General features: G+C 45.5%; 1 protein-coding gene and 1 long non-coding RNA gene across 3 annotated transcripts; both read left to right on the top strand.

Moving 5' to 3' along the window:
- The first annotated feature begins 3,927 nt into the window (after positions 1-3,927).
- LOC146435528 (uncharacterized) lies at positions 3,928-7,185 on the top strand. 2 transcript variants are annotated; one of them, XM_085064139.1, is made up of 3 exons: positions 3,928-4,087; positions 5,687-5,833; positions 6,621-7,185. In XM_085064139.1, exons 1-3 carry the CDS (start codon positions 4,027-4,029, stop codon positions 6,725-6,727), a joined length of 315 nt encoding a protein of 104 aa, XP_084920265.1. In that variant the 5' UTR covers positions 3,928-4,026; the 3' UTR covers positions 6,728-7,185. The 2 variants fall into 2 exon arrangements, with proteins under 2 accessions (XP_084920265.1, XP_084920266.1); XM_085064140.1 differs by having other exon boundaries at positions 3,935-4,087; positions 5,687-5,749.
- A 5,732-nt stretch (positions 7,186-12,917) lies between these two features.
- On the top strand, positions 12,918-16,351 carry LOC146435527 (uncharacterized). Its single transcript, XR_014852987.1, has 3 exons — positions 12,918-13,161; positions 15,961-16,023; positions 16,170-16,351. It is a non-coding gene; the product is annotated as an uncharacterized LOC146435527 (long non-coding RNA).
- The last annotated feature ends 583 nt before the right edge of the window (positions 16,352-16,934 follow it).

Genomic DNA, 16,934 nt, shown 5'->3' with positions numbered 1-16,934 from the left:
GTGTGGATCCCTGCATGGTAGGCAGCTCCACTTTTCCACCTTTCCCCTCCCACTAAGCCCACGTGGGGTGGGCAGCACAGCTGTGTGCCAGAAGGGCAGAGCCATAGCACACCTTCTCAGTGTGCCTAGAAACTATACACAGCTCTCCTGGAGGCTTTACATCCCAGCTCACATCCTCAGCTTTCCCGACCAGCCACTCCTGGGATAGGACCAGTTATTTATTTCCCCAGTCCCATGCCAGACCTTCAGGTGGGAGTCAAGCCTTTCTCATCTTCCTACCCTTTCTAAGTTAAAGGCCAGACAAATTTTTTTTTGGTCTTTTCTAGTCCTGAATCTGCAGGATATCATGACACTCCACAGCATTCCAGTACTTAAGCATGGTCTCAAGTGCTCCAGAAGATGGTAGAAACATGACACTTCACCTGGATGTTACCTCAAGATGGAAAAAGCAGAAGGTAAAGAACTCCATTTGCACTGGCCTCACCTTGATCCCATGCTTTGAAGCAGAGCTGACTGATCATTCCTAGAGGATGTTACCACCTGTGTAAAGGAAGAATCAGTTAGACCTACTTTTCTCCTTGAACTGTCTATCAATATTTGAACTGAGCAGCTAATTTAGCTTAATCAGAACAACTTTAGTTTGATTTTTTGTTTGATTTTTTTTAGTTTGATCTTTCTGTGAGCAAAGCATTCAACTTCTTAAACAATCATTTCATGACACAAACATCACATCCCTTCCACACTCACATCAGTCTCTTTTAGCAGCTGTGAATGCTGAACACTGCACACTTTGTAAACTTGTGATATGTGTCAAACTTTTTAGCCTTGATACATCATTGCATTTGCCTTACTGAGGGAAACCATACCTATCTATAAATCCCAGCCATGGTAAAATTAAAATTTAAGAAAACCCAAATAAATTTCATTACTTTTAATTAACTTCATTTGCCCATTTCCATGTGTAAAACATAAGCTCTAGCTCCGATCAATTACTTCTCACCTTCATCAGGCAATAAAGTGGAAGGGTTCATGTCACTGATATATGAGAGGGTGCTCAAAGATGCCACAGAAGGTGTGTGAAAGGAAACCAGAACAATTTCTACTCTTCCTGTGGTGCTTTAGATTTAACTCACAGCTGTTTGGGTTGCATGTTTGGAGTTGCCAACCATTCCCAAGGCCATGGGTTGTAGAGCACTCCTAGCACTTAAGGTACCAATTTTGGTTTTCTTTTCTTTTCCCCAAACTGCTCATCACAAGCAACAGACTGTGAAGGTGCAGAATGTGGAGAAAAAGCCCAAGGACTCGAGACAGGGAGAGTCAGACAGGTTACACGTCAGAGGCAAGCACACAGTGCTGCTGGGGGTGGTGACACTCTCAAACTTCTGGTCCTGGCCAACATCAGTGGTGCACCCCAGCATTACCAGGTGGAGTAACTTTTGGAATAGCCTGAAATTCTGGGGACACCTTGGCATGTGGCTCTGCCTGCACACTGTGGTAGCTGGCCCACCTGGCATTAACCAGGATTTCTACATGCAGTCTCAGCAGATACCGAGACCTGAATGGAGCAAAAGTCCAAACTAACTTTCCACCCTTTCAAATCCTCATTATTGAGCACTCTAATTTATATCTAACATCAGTTCAAAAGGCTTATTACTATCTTCCAAAAAGTGATGTTAATTCACAGAGTGAATAAATATTATGCAATATATTCCATTAATTTTCTGTTGTGGTTTTGTAAGTCAGCCAGCCCCCTAATGCACAGATTGTTGGTCCCATCATATGGGATAAACACTCTACCAGAGGTCACTCTTCCCTCTGCTCTGGGCTGCATTATTATGATCATGCCATGTCAATTTGGGCAAGGGTAATTAGCTCACTTTTTTTTTAGTCTGGAATCAGGATAATGATATTAATGCTAAGGATAAGATTACATTAGATAAGGAGTCATGCTGCCATGCTGTCAGCAGTGTAGGTTTTACACAGGAATTCATGCTACCAAATGTTTTGAGCAGGAGGTAAAGCAAGCAGTGGCACAGATCAGACACCCAAACTGATTCCAAAATGCTGAACAAAGATTTCCACTTGGACGAATAATAGTTGGAGCTGGAGAAATCTGGGTAGGTGTCAGAGCAGAGTTAGAAAGCAAATTTACTTGAACTGATTAGGAGTCTATAAAATACTGCTCTAATGTGGTGCACATTCAATGCTTGATGTAAGTGTGCTTCAGTCTTAAGTGCTCTCCCAAACTCCTGGTGTTCCTTTCAGGCAGACTATCCCAGCCAGCACCTGCAGGGCCCTTGCACTGAAAATCCAGCAGTGGAAACAAGCTGGGAAGGCAGCTGGAAGGTATTTGCTGCTGAAGCCTGGGCACATCTCTTGAGCTGCGACAAGCTGCCTAGTGGATGCCAGAGAGCCTCCTTCTTCCTTTCACTCACACTCTGCACAAATTTAATTGACCTGGCTAAGGGGCTGAGAATAGCTGAAATCCACCTGTTTGGTGTGGCTTTGCTGTGGATGCATTCTCAGGTTTAGGCAAGAAAAATAAGTAGGCCTGTGTTAGTGATTTGGTTCAAAAAATACCAGAGCCCCACAATACTGGGTGTCTTTTCATCTGAGTTTTTGCAAATTCAAGTCAGAAAATCATTCCAGGAAAGAAATCAGCAAGGAATTGAAAAGGATACCTGATGTGAATATATAATTAAAAGTCTAAGTGACCCATTGAGGGTGAAAGAGGATTGCTCTTTGAAATAACAAAGGAGTGGTGCAAAAGTTGACAAGAGCTCTCTGAAATGACAGGCGGAATAGGAGCGGCAGAGGAATGCACGGAACCTTGTTTCCTGCAACTCTTCCTCACTTGGGTATTAATGAAGTCCTAACTTTATGAGAACTGTCAGTGCCCACCCTAGATCATCTGTGGCATCTTGTTCTCATGCCTGTTTACTAACACAAATCTTTACTCAGGAAGACAAATATGGGTATGAGTGTGGCCATCTGAACAGAGACACTTTGTACCCCAGAAAATGGCAATGAGGAACCCAAACCCCACAAGACTGGAGAGCCATTTGGCTCCTGACTGTGCCAATAGTTTACTTGTACAAAGTACCTTTGTACTGGGGATGGATGGCAGGAAATATAAACTCCCGAGGCTAGTGGAAACCTGGGAAATGCCAGAGGTTAAAGCCAGAAACTTTTATTAATGTGGTGATGCTAGGAAAGGAAGTGATTTTAAACATCATTTCTGTACTAAAAGAGTCTTACCACAAAGCCACATTAGGAAAATGTGGGTTTGCTAATTTGGCTTCTTTTTTCTCCCTTCCCCTGAGAACTGCTAGTGCTGGCAGTGGTTACCTGCCTCACCCAGGCAAGGCCTTCTGTGATGATGGGATTTGCAATCCACCTTGAGCAGGCATCTGGAAAGATTACTAGATTAGCAGCTACTTATAAAAATACACACAAATCACAACTCTCACCATCTAATATTATCCCACCTGACAAGCAAAAGGGATTGTGATTAAAACTTCTGAAAACAGAAACAAGTTTGTGCTGGTTTCTGTTCTCATGAGGGTCTGTTCAGGGGCTGAAGGAAGGAGAGGGAAGACAGAGTGGCAGGGACGAAAGTCAGCCATGCCTACACACTGCACTTAGTAGTTTCCAGCACTCTGTAATGCTCAGTTCAGTGGCTTTCCTCTGCCTGTGATGGTGGAACAGGTTTTTTTGCAGTTTTGGTTAAAAAAACCAAACCGCACAAATTAACAAACAAAGACAGTGCGATGGAGCAAAAAATCTCTATCTGGGCACACCCTCTCATCAGGGAGGGTAAATAAACAGCTTTTCTCTATTTTCAGCTCTCATTCCTCACATTCAAACTCCACCCATTGTACCAATCACCCCCAAAAGAATCAGCAGGTCTCCTGGCAGATGTATAAAACCAGGACAAGTCAGGACACTATCGCATAGTGTGCTGTACATCACCAGGTGCTCAAATCTATTGAAGCAGAGGACTTTTAACGGGTGTCAGAAGCCACAATGTCGGGTAAAAGCTTCCAGGGACTGAAGGAACAGGCTGAAGGTGCAGCAAAAGACGCTGGTAAGAAAGATTAAATATTGTTGTGTATTTAGAGGGGGGCTTAGTTGCTACTTTCGCTCAGAAATCCCACTACCTGTAGCTTTATCAGTGCTAGCAGGACACAGCTTCCTCTTTTCTCTTCACTTTGTAAGTTTTGGCCATCACCTGGAGAAGACTGCAGGCTGGCCATGGCTCTCAAAGCTGCCTCAACCCACACACCTACTGCTCCCTCTGTGGCTCCTGAGCATTGTCCAACATTTATCATTCTCCAAAACATTTAACTTAATCTTTTTAGAGCAGTGAAGCCTTTTTTTGATAGTAATATGTCCTGTATTTAGCCTTTGCATTGCTCAGGCTGGCCTTTTCTCACGCTCTGCAGTGGTTTTTAATCTGCTCTCCTTTCAGTAGGTTGGAATTAACTTTTGATTACCATTTGCCACGTGGCCTGTCAGTGCCTTCTGGTAATATAACTACATTGATTACAATGGATAGTTTGTAGTGTATAGTACATGTTTCTGTTCTTCAGCAGTGATCACCAGACTCTGCAGCGTTTAAAAAACCCAGTATACACATTTCTGTCATAGCAATGACCATGTTGTAAGGCCAAGCACTGTTGTCATTAGCACTGGGCATTGGAAACCAACTTTTCAACGCAAAGCATAAAAGCTTTTCCTTTAAATTAAAATTACAAAATGTGTATAGCTTATAGTAGCTTTTTATAGTATATTCCCTACAGTATTTGCATGAAGTTCATTTCTAGTAGTGTGTCATTGGATCAGCTATGGCCCTGGATTCTGATCCTGCAAACATTTGGCTGTATAGCTGAAATATGTGAGTAACCTCATTGATTATATTGAAGTTACAGCCAGTTTCCATATATCTTGGGATAAATGTGTAGTAGACCCACCAACATGACAGGACTCCGTTCTGAAAAAAAAGTCTTTGCTGCATCCTGAATATATTCATGCCACTGAGGGGGCACTTTGCTGTTTCATAAACTATCAGCTATCTTACAGTCACAAGACATCTCACTTTTTAACGTTTCATATTCTGGAGTTGATCTGTTATGCTTCTAGTTTCTGCTCCTCTTCTATTCATATCTAATTTGTAAAAATCTCCCTTCTTCTGTTCTGCTCTGTTTAATGCACTTGCTTCCATTTTAGAACAGGCCCTACTCCTAAAAGGCCCACAGAGAAAATGCATGTTAGATGGCCAACCTACCCCAAGCATAATAAGGTAGAAAAATCAATAAAAGCAAGTGTAGTGTTAAATCAGCAGCTTGCAGCTAAATATCATCATTCCAACTCACTGCTAATCTTTGCTTCTTTATCTCCTGCTTATCTGCCATTGATTTGCTCAGCTGACCGTAGGTGCCAGGTGAGCACTTATCTCGGAGCAAGCTGCTCTGGCAGCACACAGTTCCCAGGGTGCCCACAGTGAAGGGCACAGCCCCAGCCTGCTCTGTGCCAGCCTGGGCACTTGCCAGGGGCACAGCCTGGGCACTTGCCAGGGGCACAGCCTGCTGCAGGTGTGCAGAAAGCTAAATGACGTAGGGAATTCCTGTAACCAGAACTGGGAACAGCTGGAAATTATTTTGATTTTGTTTTACCTTGATTACAGCAAACACACTGGGACAGGCCACTCAGGATGCAGTCAACCAGATTACAGATGCAAGCCAGAAAGGTAGGAGCAATGACGTTCAAATCAAGACGGAGCAGCTCAACACAAGCCAGAAGCGGCCAGTGCTCATTCTCCTCCGTCCCACAGGTGTTCTCAGCCTGAAAGTCCGTGGTTTCAGTGCCAACTTTATATAACCCTTAACATTTTATAACTACTTTAACATTTTTATAACAACTTTTATAAATCTCACAAAAGGTTTTCAGGATCTGTTGCTTAGTAGCTCCTCACATGTACTGGCAGTCAGTAGCTAACACTCCCTGGCTGCTGAGTCTCATGCACAGCATTCAGATGTTGGCTTCCTATTTAGAAAACTTGTGGGAATAGCTCTTCTTTCAAGAGGATTAAACAACCCTGTGTTACACCTTGGTCCCCACACCCCAGCCCTACAGAGGGCAGGGGTCTGTCCAGGTCCAGCCCTACACTGGATCCCAGCACCTGCTGAGGCAGCAGCTGGGGTCAAACATTAACTGATCCTGCAGCTGAAAAGGTGCTGTCAAGAAAGTGTTGCCATCTTGCAGCTGGGGATTTGGGAACAAGTGCAATTAATATTTTTTAAAAAATAATTAAATAATATTCTAAGCATGAAGGGTGAATTAGCAATTTTGGGGTCTAAAATGTGTCATGGAAGCCAAAATGCATTGGCAGTATCCCCTTAGAGCTGACACCTTCCACAGCTACATGGATGTGACAACAAGAGCAGGCTTGGGCACCTGCTGATGTTAGATGGGGTGGCAACAAAATTTCCAAAATAATTTATAGAGATATATCACTCCTTTTTTGTAGTCTAACAGTTTTCACACCTCTCTTCTATCATAAGTATTAAACCATGTTGTATTTTTCCAACTTTCTGCTTATCTTTTTCCCTGTCTTGCAGCTTTTGACAAGGCTTCCAAGACGGCACAAGATGGAGTAGAAAAAGTGGCTGGACAAGCTGCAGAAGCAATGTCTGGCTTTGGGAAAAAATGTGGATTTAAAAAATAATGCTAATTTAAGTCAACAATACTGATTGTATAAACCTCTCTTTGGTCTGCTATTCCTTACTTCTTTGTGCAGAAAAATCAAAGCTGTTTGATATCAGGATAATTTAATTCTCTTCAAATATAAATTTTTAAGGCAGAAGGTCCCCTCAAACTTTATGTAGAAAAAAATACATCTTCTAGCACATCTGCTCACAATTGTCAACATGGCTCAAAAGGTTTCAGCAATGCTGTTGCCCTGCTCTTACAACAGCTCAATTATTGCCACATTTGCTGAGTGTATTTACAAAGCCAGTGAAACTGTTCATAATTAGGACGCCAGAACATTTATATGATGAAATTGAGTCTTCTTCCAATAATCAAAAGTTTAGCTGGGGTTATATTTCTTGTTGGTTGTTTGTTTGTTCCTATCCTGTGTATTTTTAGATTAAGACAAATAAAGATACTGTAAGATTTCCACTACTCAGATCATCTTGTTATTTAATGTCGTTATTTTACTGGGGCTTTCAGTGAAGGATCGCAGAGTTCTTGCTAATCTCTTTTGCTCTCTGATTCAAAGCCCAGCAAGGTCAGTGACCACCCTGTAAGGGAGGGGAGTACTGAACCCTTTTGCAGTCTGGCAGACAGATGGAAGCAACAGCCTCGCACTGCAGAGGAGCCCTGCACTCTCTGGCAGTGAATGGAGTTGTGGTGTCCACCTGCTTCTTTCTCCCACACGTCTGTTGTCCATCTAAATGCCTTGTTTCCATTATCCACATCTCCTGTTCAATCTCCTGGGGACAAAGCCCGGTGTCTTTACCCCAGTGCTCGCTTGGGGCGCTGCTGCAGAAGCCGAGTGGTAGCGCTGAGGTGCGAGAAACCCCCAAGGGTCACTGCTGCTCACCCCAGGCACGGCCGAGCTGCAGTTTGTGTGCGGTTTGTGTGGTGCTCCAAGGCAGCCCTAGCCAGCGACGGCCCGTTTAGGGACAGAGCCGCTGCCACACAGGCAAGGGGGCAATCTTCTTGCCTAGGAGATGGAAATATTTATTTGAGATTGCTGCTTGCTGGGCAATCAGAGGCTGTGCAGCCAGACAGGATGCCCACTTAGTGCTGCCTCTGTCAACAAAAGGCACTAATACCCATTTATTCACAGTAAGCGCTCTTACCTCGGCCTCTGGGTGTTTCTCATTGCCTGGTAATATTTCCTTTCTTCTTTCTCCTTTTTTCCCCCCTCTCTTGCTTTGAAGCCTTACCAGCCTGTTTCAGTAAGAATCTAATTTGTGTCTTACGAAATAAAACCATAGCATGACCAAAAACATCTGGCTGCAATGAAATAGGGCAGTCCAGGCCTGTTTGAGGTATCACAGTCTCATGCCTCTTGACCAAGGTCTGTGGTTGTCCAGGGTTTTTTGGAAGCCAATCTGTGTGAATTCAGTCCAAGGAGATACCGGCTCATGACTGAACCCAAAGACCACCCTTGTCTGCAATCTGCACAAGAACTGCACAAACTGAAAAGCCTTTAAAGGACCCCCATAAGTAACAGACCATCTGTGAGTAAACATAGTCCAGGGCTTTGCACAGAGTGTCCCTATGCAATGGCTCCTATCATTTAAAGCTTTAAAAGCCTAAATATTTACCCAAGTACAAGCTCACAGAAAAAGCATTAGACTATTGCACTCTCAGTTACTGGGCAACCCCCAATAGTACTTTATTATTTAGTACTTTTCATGGTTACCTCCCTGATGGTGAAATCTTCAGAGACTGAGCTCTTTAGGCTCAGCATTTCAGATACCAGTGCTGTGTTTGTGTGTGATTGTGACCCATACACCACTCTCCAGCACACCTTCTTTTTTGCCTGCAAATCACTTTAATATTACAAAAAAATTGTACTCTTGCAGGTATTTTCACCAGAAGAACCTGTTATCCACTTACGTGACAGACATTATTCCTCCTGCTTTGTTCATGGGGAATGCAGCTGTGACTCCTGGTGTGCAGTTTTATATCCCCTTATTCCAGTTGTCTTCAGTGTAACTATGGAGTTGTGAGCTCCCACTGCTCTGGCCCAGTGTTGGCAGCAGCACTGGCAGGGTGGGGACTGGACAGCCTGGCTGGAGGGATTGCTGGAGGTCACCCACTGAGTTGAGAGAGAAACCACTTTATCCAATCTGGCCAGGGAGCACCCAGAGGTAGTTCCTGACTCCTGGTCCCCAGTGCAGGGATGCCCTTGTTGCTTCAGGAATCTGATTGGAGTATTTCACATCTCTTTTGTCCTGAGGGTGGACGCTGTGCCATGGGCACCCGTGAGTCTGAGTCACTTGCTGGCAAGTGTTTCCAGGTCTAAACTAAAGCACTTTGCTCCACAAATAAGGTCCCTGCCTTAGTCATAGTGCTCTTTGGTCTGGAAGTATTAGGGGCTCTGTCTCCCTCATGCATCACAGAGAAACCCATGTCTCAACCCAGGCCTGTGCCTTCCCATCCCACCTGAAGCCTCCAGATGTTCTGTAAAAGTAAAGCAGACATAGACAGAGCTCCTAGCAGCTCCTGTGCCGTCAGCCTTGGACATGTGGAGTTATCTAACACCTGTATCCTCAAACTTCCTTAAATTTGCTGCCGGGTGTGCGTGCAGCTGCCTGAGCTATGAAATGCTGAGCAAAGGGGATTCATGTTTCAGCCTGGCTGGGCTGCCCAGCCTGAGCACCTCTGCTCCATGCCCTACTCCAACGCCCCAGAGACTTTCCCAGGGTGGCTGAGGGTCAAACAGCCCTCCCTGTCTCCTCTTCACAGCTCAACAGGCCAGAGACACAGGGGGCACAGATTTTACCAGACTTTCATCCTCCTCTCAGGTGAATACTGCGATTAATGGTCTAAAGGTTATCCAGAATCCAAGCTCCCTGAAACCTGTGTTTGCAGTTGTAGTTTCCTGTCATGTGGCAAAGTAAGATCAAGAAACGTGGAGATGAATAAACTGTTGGTGTGTTGGATGCTGCTGCCCATGTGCCACTGGTATGTCCCAGAGCTGGAGCTGCTGTGCAGGCTGCCTGGGTTATGCCATTTCACCAGGCCTGAAACAATGTCGGGTGGCTCCACTCTGCCTCCCTCCTCCCTAGAGAGGAGCAGCAGCAGCAAACAGCAGCAATAGGACAGGTGGCAAACTGTGCCACACTTGGTAGCACCTCCCAGGCAACCATGGCTGCTGGATTCGTGATGTTGGAGAGTACATCTCCAGTACTCCCCGGAGTCTCTGGTTATGAACAATGCTGCCCAGCTAGCTCCCTTTTGGGGCTGTCAGCACTGTCTGCCGCCAGGGCCCATGGCAGCAGTGGGGTTTCCTGCCCACAGGAGGAGTTGATTTTAATTTTCCATTCATTTTTGAAGTTTGTTTCCCACACGGCACACAGATTGAATCTTCACTCAAACCCCCCCACGGTTTGGCAAATAAGGGCCTATCCCCAAAACCTGCTGCACCTGTGCTGGGGCAGCCCAGCTGGGCCGGGCGGGGGGGCTGGTGAGGCTTTAAAAGGGCTGTGAGGAGATTGCTAAGGGATCTCCGCGGCTGCAGACATGGTGGGCAGGTAGGCCTGGGGCATGCGAGGCGGCGGTGCGCTCGGAGGGACAGAGGGTGGGTGTTGGTGCTGAGGTGCTGCGGTTCAGCCGGGGGAATGCGGGCCCTGCAGCCCGGGCCCGAGGGAAGGTGTGGGGCTTCGTCTCTGCTCTGCAGCTCGGGGTGTTTGCCCGTGCCGGCTGGCGGCTGGGCTCGGGCAATGTTCCTGTTTGTGCCTTGGCTGGGCGTTGTGCCAACCCCCGCTCTCGGCGCTGCTCTGGCATTGCGGGCTCGGCTCGGCTCGGCTCGGCGCGGCCCGGGGGAGCGAGGCCTAGGCCTGGCCCGGTCCGCCCGCGGGACGAGCTGTGAGGGGCGGCGGAGCCAGGCCTGCTCTCGGCAGCCCCGCGCTGGAGCGAGCCGAGCTCCTCGGGGCGTGTCCCTGTGCTGGGGAGGGCTGAGGGGAACGGCAGAGCAGAAGCAGCGGCTGTGCTGCAGGGGCTCCGTTACAGGAGCTGTGGAGCTGGGGAATGCAGTTACCGAGACGTGTTGGTGCGATGGGGATGTAGAAACCGTGAGCGCACTGAGTGCACCTGAGTGTGATCTAATGGCAGTCTAAATGCATTTATGATGAAAGGCCTGGTGCCTGCAGAGAACCGCACCTCTTCACTGATCCTCTCTGTCTTTGGTATATATGAAGTGAGAGAATATTTTTTTTTTTTGTATTTGATAAGTGGGGTGTATTTTAATGCTGTGTGCATTCGCTCTGTGAGGCAAACATCACTTTCACAAGTCTGTAGGCAGTGCTGCGATGGCCTGTTACAATTTCCCATGTTACAATTCAACATGTACCTGCAGTGCCTCAGTGTTGTGTAATTAGGGTTGGCTCCGTAACTTTATTTCTGCACTGATGTCCGCTGGACAGCCAGTGCTGGTGCTGTACCACTCTGTGCTCATGAGCTAATGTGGCTTTCAAAACAAAAGTTGGATTTGTGGTACTGGAGTGTGTGAGAGTGGAAGTGATTCTTCACTTTGTAATTAGGATAGGATGAGGAGGGGTATTTCCAGCGACAATGTAAACACTCACCTTGACAAACACAAACCTGTTGCTGACTCTGTCTTGCTGTCTCCTCATATCTCTCTGCCATCAATAACTGGAGCAGCAACAGAACAGGACTAGGAAATTGCAATTTCCTGTGAACAAGGCTGGCTGTGGGTAACTGAGGATGTCACAGGGAACAATGCATACATTTTACTGCTTGGCTGCTGTGCAAAGAATTTCCACTGGTCAGATGCTAGTTGGAGTTATCTGAAATATTTCTGGGATTGTTTTCTTTTTTCCTGCATTGCAGGTCTGTTTTGAACTTTGTCAACAACCCTTGACTTGATGTCAGTTTAAAACAAATATTGTTACTTTCCTTCTGAGTTTTTGTGAGCATACTGTGGTAGAATTTGCTTTCAGATATAGTGAGTAATCCTTTCCCTGATGTCAGAAGATAAAATGAGGAAGGGAACCCCCTCCCCACCCTCAGTAACTCTACATCCTATCTTATTGACATAAAGTAGGACTTTGTGGTATGCAAAAATCCTGCAGTGTGGGCAGAAAGCAGAACTTTTACTGTGATGCTGGAAAGGGACATTGCAGAGGAATTGTTGTTCATGAAGTGCCATGCCTGGCTTCAAGAGAGCTGTTCCTAGACCCTGCTGTAGGACAAAGAGCAGTTTGGTAAATAAGCCCTTGTTCTGAGGTAGATTGTGCTTTTTTTCCCCTGTTCTCAGTTATAATTATTTGATAAATAGAGTGAAACCTTCTGTCCTTTGTGAAAGTACTTCTGCCAGAAAGCTGGTGTTTCCAGAAAAAAGGTAAGCCTAGTGTTTTGGGTGAGATCAGTTCCTTTGTGGCTGAACAGCATAAAGGAGCCGTGTGAGAGGAACCAGGGTGGTGTTGGGGCCACATGCTCAGCAGTGTGCATCCTGCACATCCCATCCCATTGGCTACAGCTGGGGGGACAAGGTGGGGCAGCTCAGCTTTTTGTCTGCTGGGCAGGTGCAGTGAGCCAGGCTGCACACACGAGCTGTTGCTGATGCCTGAGGCCCTGGAGGCTGTGCTGTGTCCTACAAAGTGTTTGCTGTGGGGACAGTGGGGGAAGCCACAAACCTACTCTCCTGAGCCAGAGCTTGGAAAGAAAAGGTTGAAATATTAATTATGACACACCACGAAATTATGAGCCTTCTCTAACACAATAAAGATTTCATCAGACGCTTTAGAAAGCAGGGTTAGCTCCTCCCATTTCTTTTTATAACTGTGAATTTTAAGTCCCTCTGGGGATCAAAAGAATGTGGGCAAGAATCATCTGAAACTGGATACTTTTCTATGTAAGGTTTTGAAATGACAGAGTTGATTTAAGCAATTCTTCGGCTGAGTGTTTTGTGATGCAATGTTTTTCTGCCCAGTTCACGACGGGCTGTGCCAGCCTGCGTATCCCCCTGCGGCACTGGAGCCTTTGGTCGGGACAGCTGTGGCATGCACAGTGTTTACCAACTCCTCGATATGGAAAAACAAAGCTTTCATTCCTGGGCTATGGAAAACTTCTGCCGATTAATCCACGCCCTCTCTCCGGGGAGGAAAACATAACAAACATAATGTCTCTTCACCCTTTTATGCCTGGTATATTAATCACCCAACAAGGGCTCATGACTTTTCCCTGTTCCACTTTGCATTTGCCCTCTAACTACTGGGAGGAGTCCTGCTTTGTCTATAAAAAGCTGCACTTTGCCAAACAGTGTAACAGAACCGAACTTAGGGATTCACTCGCCCATCTTATCCGGGGAGAGAGGACTGAGCGCAGCCATGTTCGGGATTGGGAAGAAGCTCGCTGAGGAAGCTGTGCAACAAGCTGAAAGTGCTGCACAGGTGGCAGGTAAATACAAATTGTTGCTTTCCCTCCTTCTGTGCCTTGGGTGTTAAAGTGTTTGCCCTGCTCCCGCCCCTGCTGCTGGGAGCAAATCTGCCCCTGGGGCATGAACTCTATAGATGCTGCCCTCGAGGGTGGGGTCAGCACATCCTGCAATCTCCAAGCCCTCTAACCTATAGTAAGTGAACGTCTGATAGTAACTGCTGCGTTTCCAGCAACTTTTCCTATTCTGGCTCATACTGCGTGGGCGCCTAGATGCTGCACTGATGACAGGACAGCAGAAAGCTGCGAGCAGAGGCAAGACTGCGTATTTAGGGCTTTGCTTCCTAATATGACCAGCCATGACAAACACGAGTTTCATAGTAGCATAGTTAATCAGCTCTGAGGGCTCCGATCTGCTCAGCGCTGCACAGAGTTTAGTGCCCTGCTCTCAGTGCTCCAGCCCTGCCAGCACTGCAGCCACCCCACTGAGAGCACAAGGGCTCAGGGCATGAGCCAAGTTCACTCCTGCAGAGAGTTTTGCTGAACTGGCCCTGAAGTTAAATAACCATTGTTAGTGGAGCTTTAACATGGAGATCTGCACTGCTGAGATTTCCAAAATATTTGTGCTTAGTACGTGAGCACTGGAAACTGTTTCATATTTCTTTACATGACATTTAGGTAAACTCTTGTAATCAGTTATTTTGCCTGTGACTTCAAATGCTGTAGAAGTATTACTTGTGGGTTATGTGCCCAATGAAGCAAGTGGGAAGCCTGCTACTTATTTGCCATTACTTGGTTCATTTTGCTAGGAAGATGAAGGCCAACTCTTTTCTAAAGAATTTTGATTTATTCTTAATTCAGCTATTTGTATGCTGAAGCATGAAAGAAAAACACCAGGATGAGGGCAATTGGAAGGGAACCATCAATTTTTCAAATGAAGATCTCTTTCTGAGTTTGCAATAGAGTAGTCCTAGAAATGCATATTTTGGGGCAGTTTTTTGATATTCCTAACTCCTTTAATGTTGGGGAAACATCTACTGTTTCCTTTGCTGGAAGACAATATGGATGTTCTAGAAGTGGCTGACATTTGTCATCTTCAAAGGAGCTGAGTGCTAATATCAATCAGCTGATGGAATTAAGTGTTTAGGAGTCAACACGCTCTAAGAGCAAAGTTTATAAATAGTAGCTGCAGTCCTTCCCACTCTGTCCCAAGCACTTGAAGCTGAACCAGCTCTTTGGATATCATCAGTCTGAAGCCCTTTGCCTGAACCCTGCCTTCATCTTCCCAGCAAGTCCTGCACTGCAGCATGGCTCTTCCAGCTGGAGTTGTATCCTGGAACAACAGTGGGAGGTCCCAGGCACTGACCTGACTTTGGCCACTTCTGTGCAACTTACACGTACCTTGATGACAGGCAGTAAACACACAGCACGTGATGCTGAACTCATCAAAACACTGTTAGCACTGCACTGACTGGAAGGATTACAGAGGTTCCCTCTAAACCCCCATTTAAATGAAAATGAGGGGGGTTTATGCCAGATTTCAGCTAAAAAAAAAAACTATCTAACTGGTGGGTTTGCAACTGTTTACCTTGTTTCTGAACTACTTCTGTTGTGCCTTCATGTGCCCCAAAGGCACAGTGCCATGAGCTATTGCCAAGTACAGAGTGGCACAACTGGGCTTTGCAAGTACCTAAAATTAGCACCTATCCCATGGGTCCTGAAAGGAGTCACGAACTCGGCTGTGACCCAAGACTGCTATGGGAAGCATTTTCCTTAGCTGCACCTTATGAGCAGTGAACATCACTCATATTAGGAAACTAGCAAAAGATGTGTAATGCTAATTAGCATGTCTTTTAAGCAGTAAAAAATGTCCTACAAGCTCAGGGTGAAATAGACTACTGGTTTTTACAAGACACTTAAAACAACCACTGTTGAAGAGCCATTCAATGCAAGCCTGGAGACCTTTGAAGTTTTAGATGCTCCCAGTCCATTTAAATGTTTTTCCTCAGCTCAGCATTTCTCCCTCCTGCCACTTCCATGAGAAATGTCTTGCTCAGTCAGCCATGCCTTCAGTATCTGTTTTGCAGAACACATCTATGGTGTTTTTAAAACAGTAGTACTTGGAGCCAGGGGTAATGAAATAAATACAGGTCCAGTGCAAGGCCATTTGCTCTAAACTTCTGACTCTTGTGAACAAGACTTAGCTAATCATAGCTGTTGGAAGCTGACCATCCAAATATGTACCACTATTTTCTAGGCTGCAGGCCTTTAAGACAATAGTTTCTCTTGCTCTTCATTTCTCATTAAGTCCCTTCTATTGAACTTTTCCATGCCTTTAAAACTACTCTGATTTCTTACAGAATGCATTTTCTTTTGGTACAAGAGAAAGTATTAGACTAATCACTACATTTTTGATGTGCTGCTCATACAGCATGCCAGTTCAGAGAGTGAGCAGCAGTTTATGCAGTTAGTGAAAGAATCTTTGCCAATCAAACTGCTCTCAGCAGATCCTAGCCAGCTCAGGAAAAGGAAGGTTTCCTTGCACCCAATTCTCTACTAGGGTTTGTTTCTTGACACTGTAGGTGCCACACTTTAACATACCTTATCTTCATATATACCAAGACATATGGATACTGTAGGGAACTGCAACCAGAGTCCTAATAGCACCTCTCCCACTAGATCAGGATGTCCATCCTTATAGAATAATTATTCATCTTCTACCCCTGAAACATTTAAGGAGCCCTTTGAAAATATGACTATTGAAATTAGGGGAAGGATAAAGACTGCTTAATTGACTTTTTATTTTTTTTCTCCTAACTGCAGTTGACACGGTGAGCCAGACTGTGCAGCAAGCAGCGGAACAGGCTAAGGATGCTGGTCAGAAAGGTATGGTAATGTTTGTGTTTATTTCAAAATGTCCCCACAGTGAAATCCCACACAGGGATCTGCCTCGCTCCCTGTCCCACACCTGGTGGGAAAGGGAAAGCTACTGCAGTGATGCTACAGTTACCTTTGTTTTTCTCTTTTAAAAGCACTTGATGAAGTCTACAAAGTTGCTGAAACCGGCGAAAAAGCTGTAAAAAATGTAGCAAACCAAGCAACTTCGTGGGGCAAAAGCTTTGGACAATGAAGATAAAAATGTATCACCACTCAAATTTTTGTAAACAAGTTTCTACTACATGTACTCTTAAATAAACACAATACTTATACTCTGCCTGGCTTGCATGTATTCCTTTGGTTATACATATTAAAAAAGTGTTTACAATCATGGGTCTAGAAAGACTGGATTGCTGCACAGAGCAGGCAACTAGAGCCATGCCACACTACTAATGCAAAGATGTTTTTCTGGCTTGCTTTTTTTTTTTTTTTTTTTTTTGGGTGGGGTAAGGGCTGGCATACAGTGGGCAGTGTGTAAAGTCAAGACCAGCACTTGCAAGCTGGTGTCTCCTTCTGTCACTGAGCCTAAATCTCGATTGTGTGTGTACAAGTCTCATGAGCTGAGCACGCAACAACCCTCTCCAGACCAGGTAAGAACCTCTGTGCCTCTCTGACTGTGTTTGTGCTTGTGATCTTATCAGTAAAATCCCAGTTAGCTACTGTGTCGAGGAAGGCTCAGATGTGTTTAAGGTATATGTGAGCACTGCACAGCAGCACTGTGACATTCAAGGCCAATGCTAGCAGCACTGCAGAGGGTTGCACTGCTGCCAGAGAATACTTGGCTGCACTAGTGCATTAGTGCTGAGCTGGGTCGCTGGCTGCACTGCAGCAGTTCTGCACAGCACAGGCATGATGGGCCA

Source organism: Lichenostomus cassidix, chromosome 6, assembly GCF_008360975.1.
Source record: "Lichenostomus cassidix isolate B80296 chromosome 6, HeHo_3.0, whole genome shotgun sequence".
NCBI lineage: Eukaryota > Metazoa > Chordata > Aves > Passeriformes > Meliphagidae > Lichenostomus > Lichenostomus cassidix.
This window is presented reverse-complemented; position numbering and strand designations above follow the sequence as displayed.